This window comes from Onychostruthus taczanowskii, unplaced genomic scaffold, assembly GCF_017590055.1.
Source record: "Onychostruthus taczanowskii isolate IOZ18803 unplaced genomic scaffold, ASM1759005v1 scaffold2, whole genome shotgun sequence".
In the NCBI taxonomy this organism is placed as follows: Eukaryota; Metazoa; Chordata; class Aves; order Passeriformes; family Passeridae; genus Onychostruthus; species Onychostruthus taczanowskii.
In genome coordinates this window covers 24,754,719-24,769,603 of record NW_024499239.1, presented here as the reverse complement: position 1 = coordinate 24,769,603, position 14,885 = coordinate 24,754,719, and the positions used below count along the sequence as shown (strand labels likewise).

Here is a 14,885-nt window from a genome sequence, read left to right as displayed (position 1 = left end):
GGAATCAGGCTCTGATCCCAGGAAACCAGCGACAGGATGAGGGGGCGCAGTCTGAAGCTGAACCAGTGGAGTTTATGTTGCGCATTAGGAGGAATTTCTTCACAGGGTGCTTGGACATTGGAATGGGCTGCCCAAGGCGGTGGTGGAGTCACTGTCTCTGGAGGTGTTTCAGGAAAGACTGGACGTGGCACCCAGTGCCATAGCGCTGTTCGGTCATGGTTGCACTCGATAATCTCAGAAGTCTTTCCCAACCTGACTGACCCTTGAATGGGTTACAAACACGCTCAGTGTGAGGGGGCCGAGCGCTCCCGCCTCCATCAGTGCCCGCCCCTCGCCGCTCCCCTCAGCGCCTTCCCGCCCCCCGCGCGGGGCGGGGCCGTGCGCAGCGCCGTGCGCAGCGCCACGTGACTGGCGGGAAGCAGCGAGGGGCGGGTCGAGCTCGCCCTCGCCCCGCCCCTACGCGGAGAGGGCGTGGTGTGCGGTGGCGCAGGCGCAGTGCGCTGTGCGGCCGGCCCGGCTGCGGGAACCCGGAAGTGCCGGGCGGTGCCGCCATGGGGCTGTTCGGGAAGACCCCCGAGAAGCCGCCCAAGGAGCTGGTGAGGGGCCGGAGCCGCCGAGCGGGCCCGGGGGGCGGCGGCGGGACCGGCAGTCGGCGGGGGGAGTGGCGGCAGGGCCGTGTGGCGTTGCTGTGGCGTCGGGCGGGGATTGCCGAGGGGCCGGGCTCGGGCCGGCCCTGGCGCAGGATGCACCGAGACCGGGCCGGTGAGACCCCACAGAACCTTCCGGTGTCCGGAGGGGCCTACAGGGAGCCGGAGAGGGGCTCTTTGTGAGGAAATGGAGTGGCGGGACAAGGGGGAATGGGTACAAGTTGATGGAGGGGAAATTTAGGTTAGATACTAAGAAGAAATGCCTCCCTGTGAGCGTGGTGAGACACTGGAACAGGCTGCCCATGGAAGCTGTGGGTGCCCCATCCCTGGAAATGTTCAAAGCCAAGCTGGATACGGCCTTGAGCAACCTGGTTTAGTGGAAGGTGTCCCTGCCCATGGCAGGGGAGGTTGGGACTATTATGGTCTGTAAGGCTCCTTCCAACCCCCTAACTTTCTATGATTCTAGCTCCTCTTGCAGACACAGCCTTGAAATTAGGAAACAGTAGCTGATATGTTGGGACTTGTAGGGGGAAGATGAGTCTGTAGACAAGCTGTGTTTCTGCAAACAGCTCTCTGCTGTCACAGTGCAATGAAATCATCAAGACACTGGTGGATTTCACTGTTGCCTTTCATAAGTAGCTACGAATGTGTTAAAAAATCTGCTGTTTGCTGAGAGGGAGATCAAAAGCATTAGAGGTACTGGAAAAGCAGCAGGGAGAAGAATGACAGGCACACAAGCTGGAGGTTTAGACAAGCTGCAGTGTCACAGATGTTCCCTGGTGCTTTGTAGCAGCTCAGTCCCAGGAGAGCAGGTTGTGGTTGTTGCTTGGGGGGTGAGAGAATCAGATGAGGAATGTACCTTTGGCAGTGTCCTCCCCTTCCTCCTCTGCCTCTGTGGGCTGGGTCAGTCTGCTGAGTTCCAGGAGAGCACAGGGAGGGCTGGGGGCTGCTGCTCCCAGGGGTGGGTGACACATCAGGCAGCTGTGGAACCCACACGTGTGGTCATGCTGCACTCAGCAGTTCATACCTGAAGGCCTGAGGGCCACTCCTGCTCTTTTGCCTTCCCTAGCTGGTGAACTTGCCATGTTTTCCAGTAGCACAGAGCCTGTGGGGCATCTTGGAGCCCTTGGAGGATGGTGCCAGCCACCTTGAGCCTTCTCTTTGGTGCACAGCAACAGGACAAGGAGCAGTGACCACAAAATAAACCACAACAACTTCCACTTTTACATGAGGAAAAGCTTCTGTATGCTGAGGGTGGCAGAGCCCTGGAACAGCTGCCCAGGGAGGTTGTGGAATCTCCCTCTCTGGAGCCATTCCAAACACACCTGGACACGTTCCTGTGTCACCTGCTCTGGGTGACCCTGCTTTGGCAGTGGTTTGGACTGGGTGATCTTCAGAGATCCCTTCCTAAGCCAGTGGTTCTGTGGTTCTTTGCAGAAAACCCTGCAGAGGCAGAAGGGACAGGTGACAAGAGTCCTCTTGCTGTCATGAGCCCTCCCTTGGGTGCAGGATGGCGTGGTGACCTCACAGGCCTAACACTGATATTGAGACACCCATTATTAGTGAAAAATTCCTTTTCTCCTGTACCTAACTGGACTTTTAGAAGGAAAAAGCAGTAGCTGTTTCTGCATCCTAGCTGAGGGGGAAACAGCACAGCTTAGCTGGTGTCTGCCAGCAGCTGTGCTCGAGATGCAGTCCCTGAGCAGGGCCAGAGGGAGCCCCCAAGCACTGCAGGAGGTGGATGGTGATGGGGAGGGGTTGAGATTTTTGTGATGGCAGTGATTTGCCCTCAGTTCTTTTGTCTGCCCACTCTGTTGATGTGAGGTAATTTATTTATGATCAATACAAGGCAAATATCTTCAGCCTTTGTGAAGATCTGGTGATACATTTCAGCCTGTCTAAATCTGGGGATTTATTATACTTTTAATGCCATGTCTAGATCATTTGAACTTAAAAAGTGGCTTTTCCTCCAGTGTAGTCTCAGTTGGCTCTTTTCAGCTTGAGTGCTTTGCTGGCTGACTCTGGCATGATGCAGTGCTGTGAGAGTGATGTTTTTGTTTAGATCAGGAGTGGAGCAGAATTGCTTCATCAGCCTGGAGTTGTTCTCAGGGTAATTATCTCTGCTCAGCTGGACCACAGACTCCTGTTCCCAGCACTGCTGCCTTGTGCCATGGTCTGTATCAGTGTCCCTGTGTGAGGTGGGCAGTGTGGCTTCTTTACAGCTCAACAAACTGCTGTCTCACAAAGCTGAGAGCATGGACTAGCCTGGATAAGAGTCTGGGATTTCCTCCTCCTCTTACACAAATCAGGAGATGCACCAGGGAAGGCATAAGCACCCAGCTGTGCCTTTAGGACAGTCATGTTAACCCCCTGTTAAACCCCTGGCATGGGATCCCAGTGCTAGGGATGAGCTGTGAAAGAGTTTTCTGCTGTCAGAGTAAGCAGGGATTGGTGACAACACACAACCAGTCTTGATTTAATGGTGTCTTTGTGCTGGGCTGTGCACCCCAGAGACAGAAGCTGCAAATCCTGCTGTGGTTCATTTGACAGTTGCTGATTGTGCTTGTACATGAAGACTTGTTGTGTGTTGGTTTGTTCTGGAATACAAGTTGTAGAGCAAATCCCTGGCAGGTGTTACATTTGAGACAGGACACTTGGCCAGCCAGAGCTCTGACATGTTTCTCTCAGTCTCTTCCCCCTGCTTTTTTTCTCTCATGTAGTCCCTACTTTAAGAGGGACCTTTCCTTTCTGTTAGGGTGAGGAGTGGCTCTCCAGGACATTATCTCTGCTCTGAGGAACAAGAGGGGAGGTTGCAGTCAGTTCTGGGTTTGGGGGTTTTTTGCCTGTAAACCCAGGGTTTAAATAAAGATACAGGAGCTTTCTGAAACCTGTTAGAAACTTCTGCACCTATGCAGGGCTTTGGGTTGTATGTGGGGGTTTTTAAGCTGATTTTGTGCTTGGGCACCCCACATGGTGGCTTTTGTGTGCAGTCAAAGCATAGTCCTCTTCACTGTGACCAAGAGAAAGTCTCAAAAGACTGGTGAAAGTCTAAATCTGTTGCTCTGCTGGGCTTGTGCACCAAAGAGAACTTGCTTTACAAGTTTTCATTGCACAAGTTCTCTTCACTCTGCTTCCCTGGAAGGATGGTCAGGGCAAGTGGAGCTCCCCACCTCCTGGGTGAGCCAGAGGATCTGGAACAGAGAGATCTTGGCAAGTGCCAGGAGCTGTTGGAGGAGTGGCTGTGTTTGAACACCACCAGAGGCAGGGGAAGGGAAGCTGGAGGGCAGAGAGACCTGAGCAAGTGGGAGGAACCCAGCAGGAACCTCACTGACTGGGCCAACCATCCCTGCACACAGGGATGTGCAGCCTGGGGCTGCCTGGGCACCAGCTCTGCAGGAAAGGATCTGGTTTCCCATGGATAATAAAGGAGTTCCCAGCACACCTTTGCAGCAATGAAGGCAGACAGGGCTGTGTTGGGAAGCTGTAGTCACAGTGCTGAGTGTTCAGTCACTGTGCTACTCAGCAGTAAAGAGGCCACACCTGCAGAAGTGTGCCAGTGTGGGTACAGAGCTCAGGAAGGATCTCAGCAAGCTGGGGAAGTGTGGCAGAGGGCCATCAGGATGGAGGAGGGATGGAGCTTCTGAGGCAGGAGGAGTGGCTGTGGGAACTGGGCTCATTTTGGCTTGGGGAAGAGAAGGTGAAGGGGTCTAAAGCCTCTCACTGCCTCTGGTGGGGTTGTAGTCAAGAAACAGAGAGGTACTTCTGAGGTGTGCCCGGTGACAGGAGGGGGGCTACAGCCACAGTTGGCCAGAGGAGGGTTTTGGATTGAACATGAAAGGCCAGACTGGATGGAGCTCTAGTGAGAGGTGGTCCTGCCAACAGCAGGGCACTGGAAATAGATGGTCTTTGAGGTCCCTTCCAACCCAAACCATTCCAGGATTCTATGAGGAAAAGTCTTCACCACCCAGGAGTAATTTAAGTGCATTTGCTCAGAGTGGCTGTGAAGTCTCTGCCCTCAAACAGTATCAAAACTCAATGGATGAGACCCTGAACAACCTGTCTGAATTCTGAACTCGATCCTCTTTGAGTAGGGGTTGGCTTGGAGACCTCCTGGAGATCCTCCTGACTGAAATGGGCAGTAGCACTCTTGGGGCTGTCATCCTGTGCCAAAGTCTGTCTCTTCTGCTGAAACCCCCTGTGACAAGTTCCCTCTGTACAGTGACAGGGCTGTGATGTGGGAAGTTAGCCAGGCAGTGAGCATCTGACTCACAAATCACATCATGGAATCATTGAAGAGTTTTGGTTGGAAGGGGTGTATAAAGGTCCTCCTTAACTTCTTGTCTGAACATTAAGAGCAGTGCAGTAATTGATGGTATCTCTGCAACGTTTGGAGGTTTTATTATTTGAATAATGAAATATTTTAACATCACTCATAACTTGCAGCTCATGCAGTTTGAAGTGCTGCTTTTGATACTGAATGTTTAAGTTACATGAAAGTATGAAAGCATAGTTTTGAAGTTGGAATTTCAAGTAACTCTCACTTTCTCTTTTTAAGGTCAATGAATGGTCCTTGAAGATAAGGAAAGAAATGAGAGTGATTGATAGACAGATCAGAGGTTTGTACTTGTGTCTCATTTTTTGTTTTTACTCTCCTTGTGTGTCTTCAAGGTTTTTTTTAACTTTAATTGAGGCAGGCTGTGAAATTTAATAACTGGGGGTAGTCTATCACATCTGGAGTAAAGGAAGATAAATGTGATCCTGGGGCCAGACTTAGTCTGTGTTACAAAATGATGTCGCTGTGAAGTTATCCTAGTAAAATTTTCAAAAGAACATGAATATTTCATGCTCCCAGTAACCATAATGCTCTTAAATCCATTTGGATAACATGTATTAGACTTATTATCCAGAATTTCTCCCACACTGATTTAATGAGTAGTATCAGTGTGGTATATAATTCCACATATAGGCAGTTCCACTGGCATGTACCAGTGTGAAAGTGCATATGCCAAGCAAAAGTTGCTTTCTGTCAGCTTGGAAAAATTACAAACAGAAGAGAGGAAAGAAAACAAAAGTATTTTCTCAGTGGGTGGGTGTTTTGCTATTAAATCATGAGCATTACACTGCTGAATGTGTCTTGAAAAGCAGAGGAGTTGTTTAATACTGCACTGCTGTTAGTTCAGAATTTGTTCTGCCTGCCTTCCCTGAGCCTGAAAATCAGTTTGGGCCTAGGTTTTGTTTTCTCCTTCTTTGTCTTCTGCCCAGACCCTGGGATTTGTCCATGGGAGGTGCAGGTGAAGGATATTTTGTGTCAGCATCTGGTTGCCTGTTTGGAGTGACCGCTTGAGGAGTACATCCTGCATTCCCCATCCTTCCCCAGCCCTGTGCCTGTGGAGTGACCTGGCAGGGTTTGTGTCTTGTAGACTTGTAGGGGTTGGTGGGAGAAGGCTGCTTGCACAATACAAAGTCTGTCTTTGTCCTTGTCTCCAGTATGAGGAACAGAGTTTGTGTCTTTACCAGGAAAACTGACGTACAGGGTTGTGAATTCCTTTACTTTCTCCAGGGCCCTTTGTGTGGCTGCATCAGGCACAGAGGAACTGCAGCTCTGATCTTACTAGCAAAATATGTTTTAGAGACTGCATCTTCCACAGAAGCAAAGTACCCATGTGTTCACTACTGATAGATCTTGAAATTTTGGGGTTTTTTTAACTTTTTACATGCCATAATGCTTTTAATGGCCTGCACAGATACTAGGTTACATGGTAGTGTGATATTTTGATGTAGATGCAAATTAATTATTGTAGCAGCTCTAAACCTGTCTGTGTTTCAGAGTCCTGCATTCAAGAAATACAGTTCAGCACTAACCACCAACCATCTGCTACAGTGATAATTGCCCTTTAAATAAAGTACATAATATCTTTGTGCCAGGGTTTCACATTTTACCAGGGGTTACCTATGGAAGTACATGGTTCTGCTGGACACTTCCCAGGCTAGCAGGCTGCTCCTGAAGGATGGCAGCCAAGTGCCACTGAAGGCTTCCTCAGAAGTTACCCACTCTAGTTGGATTCTGCCATGCTCTCTTGTTCCACCTGAAATCTTTAAGGAAGGATGCTAAGCTGGAATCTCTCTTAGTTTCCTTGGGGCAGGCTGTGCTGGATGTGTTTGAACAAGGCAACACTAGATCCACCTGGGATGAACTGAGTGGGCTTGGATCACTTGAGCACTTGGCTCTCCCAGTCAGCAGAGTTACTAAAATAGCAACACACTCTTTGAAACCATCTGTTGTTGGACTCTTGCTGTTGTAGTGATTTCTCTTTGGGGTAGGTTGTTTTTCAGGGCTTGGAAGGTTTGGAGAAATGAAAGGTATCCTTGTTACTTCCGAATTGAATTTTTTGAGTTGATAGAGTAGGAGTAATACAGTAACTTTGTATTTTGCTGAGCTTGTGAGTCCCTCTCACAGGTGCTTTGAGCCTCTTGTGCTTGATAGTGCTGCAGAGGCACTGGGGAAGTGACTTTGGCTCCCTTCAGGAGTGTAGCTGGCACTGACCTTCAAAGATGGATTTGACTGTTCCTGCATACTTGTGCCACTGATCTCATACTCAGCAGTTCATGCCAGTGAGAGCATTCACTGGGGTGCAGGCTGCCCTACACTAGCCTGGGTGTAGTAACACAATACTTGTTTTCAGCCTGACAAAGTGATTGTTGTAATTCCTCAGTGCTGATGGGGCTCTTCTGGTGCTGGAGCACTTCAGCTCTTTCTTACCTGCTCTGATATGCTGGGACTTGGCTCAGTCCCCTGTTTGACATACAAATGTCTTCAAGTTTGTGGTATTTCTGAAAATAATAGTGGGAAAGCAACAAAGGTATGTTTTTCTGATTATAGTCCTACAGCTTTCTGCCAGTCCTTTAAGGTAAACACCTCAGTGAATGATACTGAGAGAATTGCTGGTCTTGAGTACAGGGTTCATTAACTCCCACCTGAGAAGTTGTGTTGAGGTCTCCAAGTTAGCCTGTGCCAAAAAGTGTGTGTTGATACCTTTGTTTTTAGAAAAGGGCAGCTTCTGATTCTTCCAATGTATAACATGAATCAAGAAGACTCAAAACTAAATCTGAACAGAGGCTTTCTTTGAAAAAGTTGTTCTTGTGGTCATTTCAATGAACTCTTTGCAGGAAGGTGAGGAACCTTTACTGTCTGAATTCTTTCTTCACTTTAGGATAATTTTTCTTATGGACCCTGAAATTCACATTTGATCTGTGGCTAGTTTATTGCTGAGTCTGGAAAAGAAAGGAGGTTGATATTGTCCCTGCTTACTCTTGCATTTTTTACTCTGGGTTTTTGGAGTACCTGGCTCCTGCCATTCACAGCCAGTGTTACCTGGCAGGGCAGAACTGTCAACAATCACATCAGATTTGCTGGAGAAACCAATGATATTTAAGAAGGCCTTTTTAGTGTTTAATAGTCCAACCAACTCTTTGCTCATGCTTAGTTCAGTATTCCCACTTAAGCACACTCTTTAAAAAAGCTGTTGAACAAAGCTGGATGCCAGGAGAGTTTGAACAGGATGTTTCAAGTTAGATGTATATTTTGTGTATATATATTTGTATAGTTTAATAGTCAGGAAGTTATTTTGGAGTTGTGAGTCAAGTGAGTCAAGTCATCCTCTCAGAGTGCTGCGTTCTTACAGGACCTTTTTTTTTTTTTTGCTTTGTAAGCTCTTAGTCAGCTCAGCATCATGGACTAATATTCTCAGACAGTCCTTGACTGCAAAGGAAATTACAGAGCTGGATGTTCAGTAATGAGAATTTTCCTATTAAGATTTAGCTGAATTAATCAGCTGACATGTAAATCAGCCTAGAACAAGGTCTTTGAGTAACAGAGGGAATCTGAAATCAAGCAGAAACAATTCTTTGCATTGGAAACGCGCCTCAACAAATTACTGATTTCTCTTCTATATCCTTAGGAGTTGGTCACTGTTTGCTGTGTTTTTCTGTACTCCAGATATCCAGAGGGAAGAGGAGAAGGTGAAGAGGTCAATAAAGGATGCTGCCAAAAAGAATCAGAGGGATGTGTGTGTGATCTTGGCCAAGGAGCTGATCCGCTCTCGGAGGGCCGTGAGCAAACTCTACGCGTCCAAAGCTCACATGAACTCAGTTCTCATGGGCATGAAGAACCAGCTTGGTAAGAGCAAATTCTGGGCCCGAGCACAATGACTGCTCTGACAGTAGAAGTGAGGTCTGAGGTTTCCTTGTCCAGAACCAAAATCAAATGCAGGCAGAGCTTAAATGTGGGAGCAGCGGTGCTCCTGTGAAAAGCAGCTGATTCCAGTGGGCTTCAGGGGCCTAGGAAGATCCTTCCATAGCAGGCCCAGAGCTGTGAGGTTGCTAAAGTTCTGCCTCCTAATCCCAGCAGGAACATGCACCCACACTGTCAGAACAGAGCCTTTGCCACCACCCCATAAACACACACAGTTTTCACACACTGTGGACAGCTCCACCCTGCTCTTCCTCTTCAGCTCATGAGGACTCAGGTCCACCAGTAGAACACACACACAACACACACAATAGATCAGTTCCAGGAGCTGCTTCAGATGCTCCAAGCTGGCCAGATATCTGGTACCTGCCCCAGATCTCCTTCTCTGCCTGAACTGCTGGTGCCTGGTCCTGCAGGCCCCTGAGGGTTTTGTGTTCCCTGATCCACTTCAATTCTTCTCCAAACTACCTTTGGTCATTCCCCTAAGATTCAGTTATGTTCCTGTAATCTGTAATCCCCTTAAAAGATCTATTGTACGTTTTCCCTGTGTCCAAACATGTTCTTTTCCCCTACATCCCTGGAAGGAGTCCTGCATCCCTGTAGGCAATAACTCCCCTCAGTCTGCAGGATGTTCTGAGGCTGTTTCTCCAGTGCCCTGCCTGGATGGGTGTCCCACCCTGGGCTCTGAAGTAGTCAGGGAGCTCCCAGTTTTGGTTTCTTGGGGTTCCTGCCCCTCATTGTTCCTCACATCCTTGCTCATTCCCTGTTTCCTGTGCGGAGCTGCTCAGCAGATGATGTAACACCTCTCCTCAGAGCCTGAGGGTTCCAGTGGTGTGAGAATCGCATGCTTTGAAACTGAACTCACAGCAATTTGGAGCACATTCTTAGTGTGCATTTCTAAACAGTTTGAATGCAGTCCTAATAGCCCTGTGTCCTGGTGGAGCCCGTGTCACTGATTTTGACAGGACCTGTCACAGGAGTAGAATTCCCTTCATCTTGTAGATGGTTGCTTCCCTAGCAAGATTCTGGGGGCATTTACCAATGCCTACATGGGGATGGAGGAGTGCTTGATTTCTTAGTGTGGGTAAATCCTTTTGCCCCTTGTCTTAAAACCCATGTTCTGTAAACCCTCCTTGGACCTTTGTGTTCCTCCAGAACCAGCATATTTCCCTCGTTCCTTATCCACATCAGAAATCTGTTGTAATACACTTCCTGCAGAGTTTTCCATAGCTGGAAACAGTCCAGCCTGTAAGAAGCAGAGCAGAAAGCTGTAAAGACAGGAGAAGACTTGGTGGAGGTCAGCATGCTGCTGAAATGTCAAAGCATTTCCCCCACCCCAGCATCATCCCAGTCGATTTTAACGTTGGATGAGTGATAAAACAGGAAGTCACACTGTGAACCTTAAGTGTAATTTTATGATGGTTCAAATGTGGCTCCCCATGCATCTCACTCAGGAAAGGAAACTAGGACCATCCTTTCACCTTAAGGTGCCCATTAAAAGGAAAAACTCAAAACAGCCTCCTGCTTATTACCACTGCCAGCATCTTCATCTTCCTGGGAATGTTCTGATACACTTAGGAAATATGGAGGAATCTAGAATTCACTCTGGGGTTTGTAGTAACTTGAGAAATAACCACTCAAGGCAAGGTTACTGTTAGTTTGTTACAAGTGTAGGGCTCTTAAATTATTAAAATGAAAAATAATATATGCTGTACCTTCATTTTGCTTCCTTAAGGAGTGACCTTTTTATATCCAAACAGGTAAGTTCTCCATGTCCAGAAAGCTGCAAAGCTAGATGGCAGAATTCAAACATATTCAAAGTACCCTTAATTGCTGCTTTTTTATCTTTGTATAGACATATGAGGAGAGGTTATAAGTTAGAATAAGACATATGAGGAGAGGTTATAAGTTAGAATAGCCTCTTAGTATTGTTAAAGTTTAAACAAGCTTATTTTTGGCTTGTCTGCTTCAGTATTAATATTGTAGCTTACTCTTTGCTGTGGAACTATTGCAGCAGAATTTCTGCCAGGGTTATTTTCCAGTACCTGGTGTCAGGCAGGAGATCCCTGGTTCAGCAGTCACTGCACCTCTGGCTGCTGAGGGGCTGGGCAGGAGCAACTCTGTCCCTGTCTTTGGTGAACTGGGTGCAGGTGGGTTGAAATCTCTGCAGACCACCTGGGCTCCTCATTGTACAGGACCAGTAGCTTTGCTGTAAATGTCACTTTTCCAGTGTGGGTATAAGTTGGGCTTTCAGGAATTTAGTCAGGAGTGAAGAAGTGCATTTATTTTTTAAATTGATTTACCTAAATGTAAACAAATTTCCATGTAGGGAGGATATTATTTCTCTGCTTTCAGCAGCGCATGTTCAAACTGTTCTGTGCCTCTCCTTCACAGCTGTCCTCAGAGTAGCAGGTTCGTTGCAGAAGAGCACAGAAGTCATGAAAGCTATGCAAAATCTAGTAAAAATCCCAGAAATCCAAGCAACAATGAGGGACTTGTCCAAAGAGATGATGAAGGTAAGGTCTGGCACATAAATCAGACTTGGGTGAACACGATGTGGTTGTTGCTGAGCTGTGCAGTCACTTGGTTGCCCCTTTGTCACAGGGCTGGTGTGAGCTCAGGACACTCTGACTCCATGGTCTGATACTGGTGACACAAGGAGTTTTAAATCTAGCAGCAAAAAGCTGTTAGACCAACATTCCTAATAACAATTTTGAGTCAAAATTGAGAACATATGGGGAATTTATTCACCAAAGACATGTTCAAAGAAACAATTTTCAGGCATTTATATACACTATAACAGCCAAGATTTTTTTAATAGACACTCCTAAAAATCTGCCCAATTTATTGCATCATGGTAGAGGTGTTTTGTTTCTTTTAATTACTAGCAGAGCATCTCATCTGTCTTTGTTTAATGGATAACCTGAGTTTTATCCAGCTAACAGTGCTTTATTAAATTTGCTGTCCTGCTTAGACAATTACTATTGATTAAGTTTTCTGGGGAGTACAAGCCTATGAAGTGGCTCCCTTACTACACCTGCAATGCATTAATCAAGTTTTCTGGGATGTATAGTAGGCCTTTCACTCCTTAACTCTCTCAAGATACCATTCTTGTTCTATGACATCTAATTAATCTCTAGTTATATATATAACCATTAAACAATTATTTATTGAATTTTGTTCTTCAGCTATAGATTCTCTAAGGGGTATGGGTCCATAGAGTTCCTTTCTGCAGGTGCAGTGAGGTAATTTCTCAGGGTTTTCTACTGACACTTAGCCAATACAGATCTAAACCAATACCAAAATAACACAAACAGTCCTTAACTAATTAAGTTTATTACAAAATTTTTAAAGAATCACAAAACTCCTGGCTAATTCAGATATAACTCACTGTCACTGATTTAAAGCATCTGGCTCAATGTCTCCATGTGATGGGAGTGCTCTGATTTGAGGGCATACTAAGCCTCTTTTATAACTTACATTTTCAATGACCAAAGTTGTTTTGCTTTTTCCCTTCTTACCACTCTAGGCTGTTTAGTTCAAACAAGTTTATTTCTAAATAATTTTAACATTGTGCACCAGCATGGTTTGACCATATCTAGGTTGCAGGGCCTGCAAAGGAATGTTTCCAAATGCAGATAAAAAAAATAAAGCTGTGTCCAAGAGCAGTTTTATAGTGTGCTACACACTTCATGCTGCATGACTGAAACTTACACTTGTATTTCACATGCTTGGAACAGGCTGGGTTCTTGGTTTAGATGTGCAACAGCAATAAATAACCATGGGATCATAGAATGGTTTGGGTTGGAAAGGATCTTAAAAGATCATGTAACTCCAGCCTCCCTGCCGTGGACAGGGACATCTGCCATTGGACCAGGTTGCTCAGAGCCCCATCTAACCTGGCTGGGGACACTTCCAGGGATTGGGCATCCACAGCTTCTCTGGGGAACCTGTTCCAGCTCACAGGGAAGAATTTCTTCCTAATATCTAATTTAAATCTCTCTTCTTCTAGTTTAAGTAACTTGAGGTTTTCAAAGTGAGAACAGGTGCCTTTAATCCTCAGTTTTCTTCCTGCTTTTCCTCTGCAGTTGTAGAGATGTGTGCTCGTGTTACATGCCTGGATAGGCATAACCTCATCTCCTGAGTAGAAATGAGTTTTCTTACTCTGCTGTTTCCAAGGGCATCACACTCTGCTTTGTTTTTTTTCTGCTAGGCTGGAATTATAGAGGAAATGCTGGAGGACACCTTTGAAGGCCTGGAGGATCAGGAGGAGATGGAGGAGGAAGCTGAGGCAGAAATTGACAAAATCCTTTTTGAAATTACAGCCGGTGAGTTTGTGGGTGCTGCTGAGAGCCAGGTCCCTGCTCTGTTCAGTAAGATGCAGCAACTGAAATCTTCATTTATTCTGTGCTCTCCCAGTGGCATCTCTTCCTTTGGTGATGGGCAGAGAGCTCTGACAAGCTGGTTTCTCAGGGCTGAGAAGGCCAGGGGAGCTCAGCAGGGCAGAACTAATACCCATCAGCTGCTGTCTGTGCAGTTATGTAATTGAGGCTCTAACAGATCGGTGTTTGGCTGTGCAGTGAATCCTCTTAACAAGGTGAAACTTACATGATTGACTGCGTATTGTTGTTAATTAAACCAAGAAATAAACTCTGCTGCACTGCCTGGAGTCATAGGCTGTGTTGTGAGTCCTGGCAGTAACATGCTGTGTCTTGTTTGGGGGAAAAAAACCCAAAACAAACACAAAAACCCACTTAAAGCCAAAACCACAACTTCTGCCTTCCAGCTCATGAAGTAATGATTTACTGGTTCAGTTATTTGACTTGGAGAATGCTTAGAATGCTCCTTTCACCTTGATTGCTTGTGATGTGGTGTGACAAAAACAAGCACCGGGGCTGCATTCAGCTGTACCACGCTGCAAGTGCAGGGCCCACCCTGCTGGCACCTTGTGCTCAGTGCCTGCCACATTGCCCTGTTCTTTCTCACACCCTAATTTGCTTTTTCTGTCCTGTTTTCCCGGCTGGAGCAGCTCCCCTCCTCCCGAGCAGGCAGGGGGAGCTCGCAGGCAAGCAGCAGGGCTTGTGGGGAGCTGGGAGCCTCCTCCCAGAAGGGAAGGAGCACAGAGCTGGCAGGTCAGCACTGTCACCCCCGGGCTGGCCCTGTCCCAGCTCAGGGGTGTGACCTCCACGGGAAATGACTGGTCGGGTAATTTTAGATGTCCCCAAAAGCCACTAATTATTAACTGAAGACTTGACACTCACTAATGAGCCTGTTTGTTGTTGCAGGGGCCTTGGGTAAAGCACCCAGTAAAGTCACAGATGCTCTGCCAGAGCCTGAGCCCATGGGAGCAGCTGCTGCTGCCGTGGACGAGGAGGAGGACATCGAGGCCATGCAGTCACGGTTGGCCACCCTGAGGAGCTAGGGCCAGGATGGATGTGTACAGTTGGCTTCATTTTATCCTGTCCTACCTTCAAAATGCAAAACTTAATGTATTCTCACTTATGTAATATATATATATTTTTTTTTTCTTCCTGAGGATTTTTTCCTCCAAGACACTACTGTAATATACTTCTTGGGGAGTGCAGTCTCTTCCAGTTTTCTGTTCAGCCCATGTTTCCTGTGGTGACATGGCAAGGGTGGTGTAATGTTATGTATTTTTAGAGATAAAGTCCAGAAATATATTCTCATCTTCAAGCAGCATTTCTCTCTAACAGGCACTTTGGTTTAATCTGCTACCAAAAACCTCCAGCACTGTCAGCTCTGTGTTTTCCTGAATCAATACAAAATTTATTAAAGCTGCTTCTAACAGTCACTGCCATGGCAGCAGTTTAGTTTGCATCACTTTGGCCTCTTTCACAAACAATACCCCCCTCTTAACTCCTCCCTTTTAGTTTTGTAGCACCTTTCTTTAGCACCTTTATGGCCTTCACTGCATAGTTAAAGAGAAGTTTTCAGTCTGTTCCAGCTCCGTATGGTCACAGGAGAGCCTG

At 46.8% G+C, this 14,885-nt stretch overlaps 1 protein-coding gene across 1 annotated transcript; it reads left to right on the top strand.

Moving 5' to 3' along the window:
- Positions 1–462: 462 nt before the first annotated feature.
- On the top strand, positions 463–14,704 carry LOC121335231 (charged multivesicular body protein 3). Its single transcript, XM_041403120.1, has 6 exons — positions 463–596; positions 5,203–5,263; positions 8,644–8,823; positions 11,290–11,411; positions 13,109–13,223; positions 14,181–14,704. Exons 1-6 carry the CDS (start codon positions 552–554, stop codon positions 14,315–14,317), a joined length of 660 nt encoding a protein of 219 aa, XP_041259054.1. The 5' UTR covers positions 463–551; the 3' UTR covers positions 14,318–14,704.
- Positions 14,705–14,885: the final 181 nt, after the last annotated feature.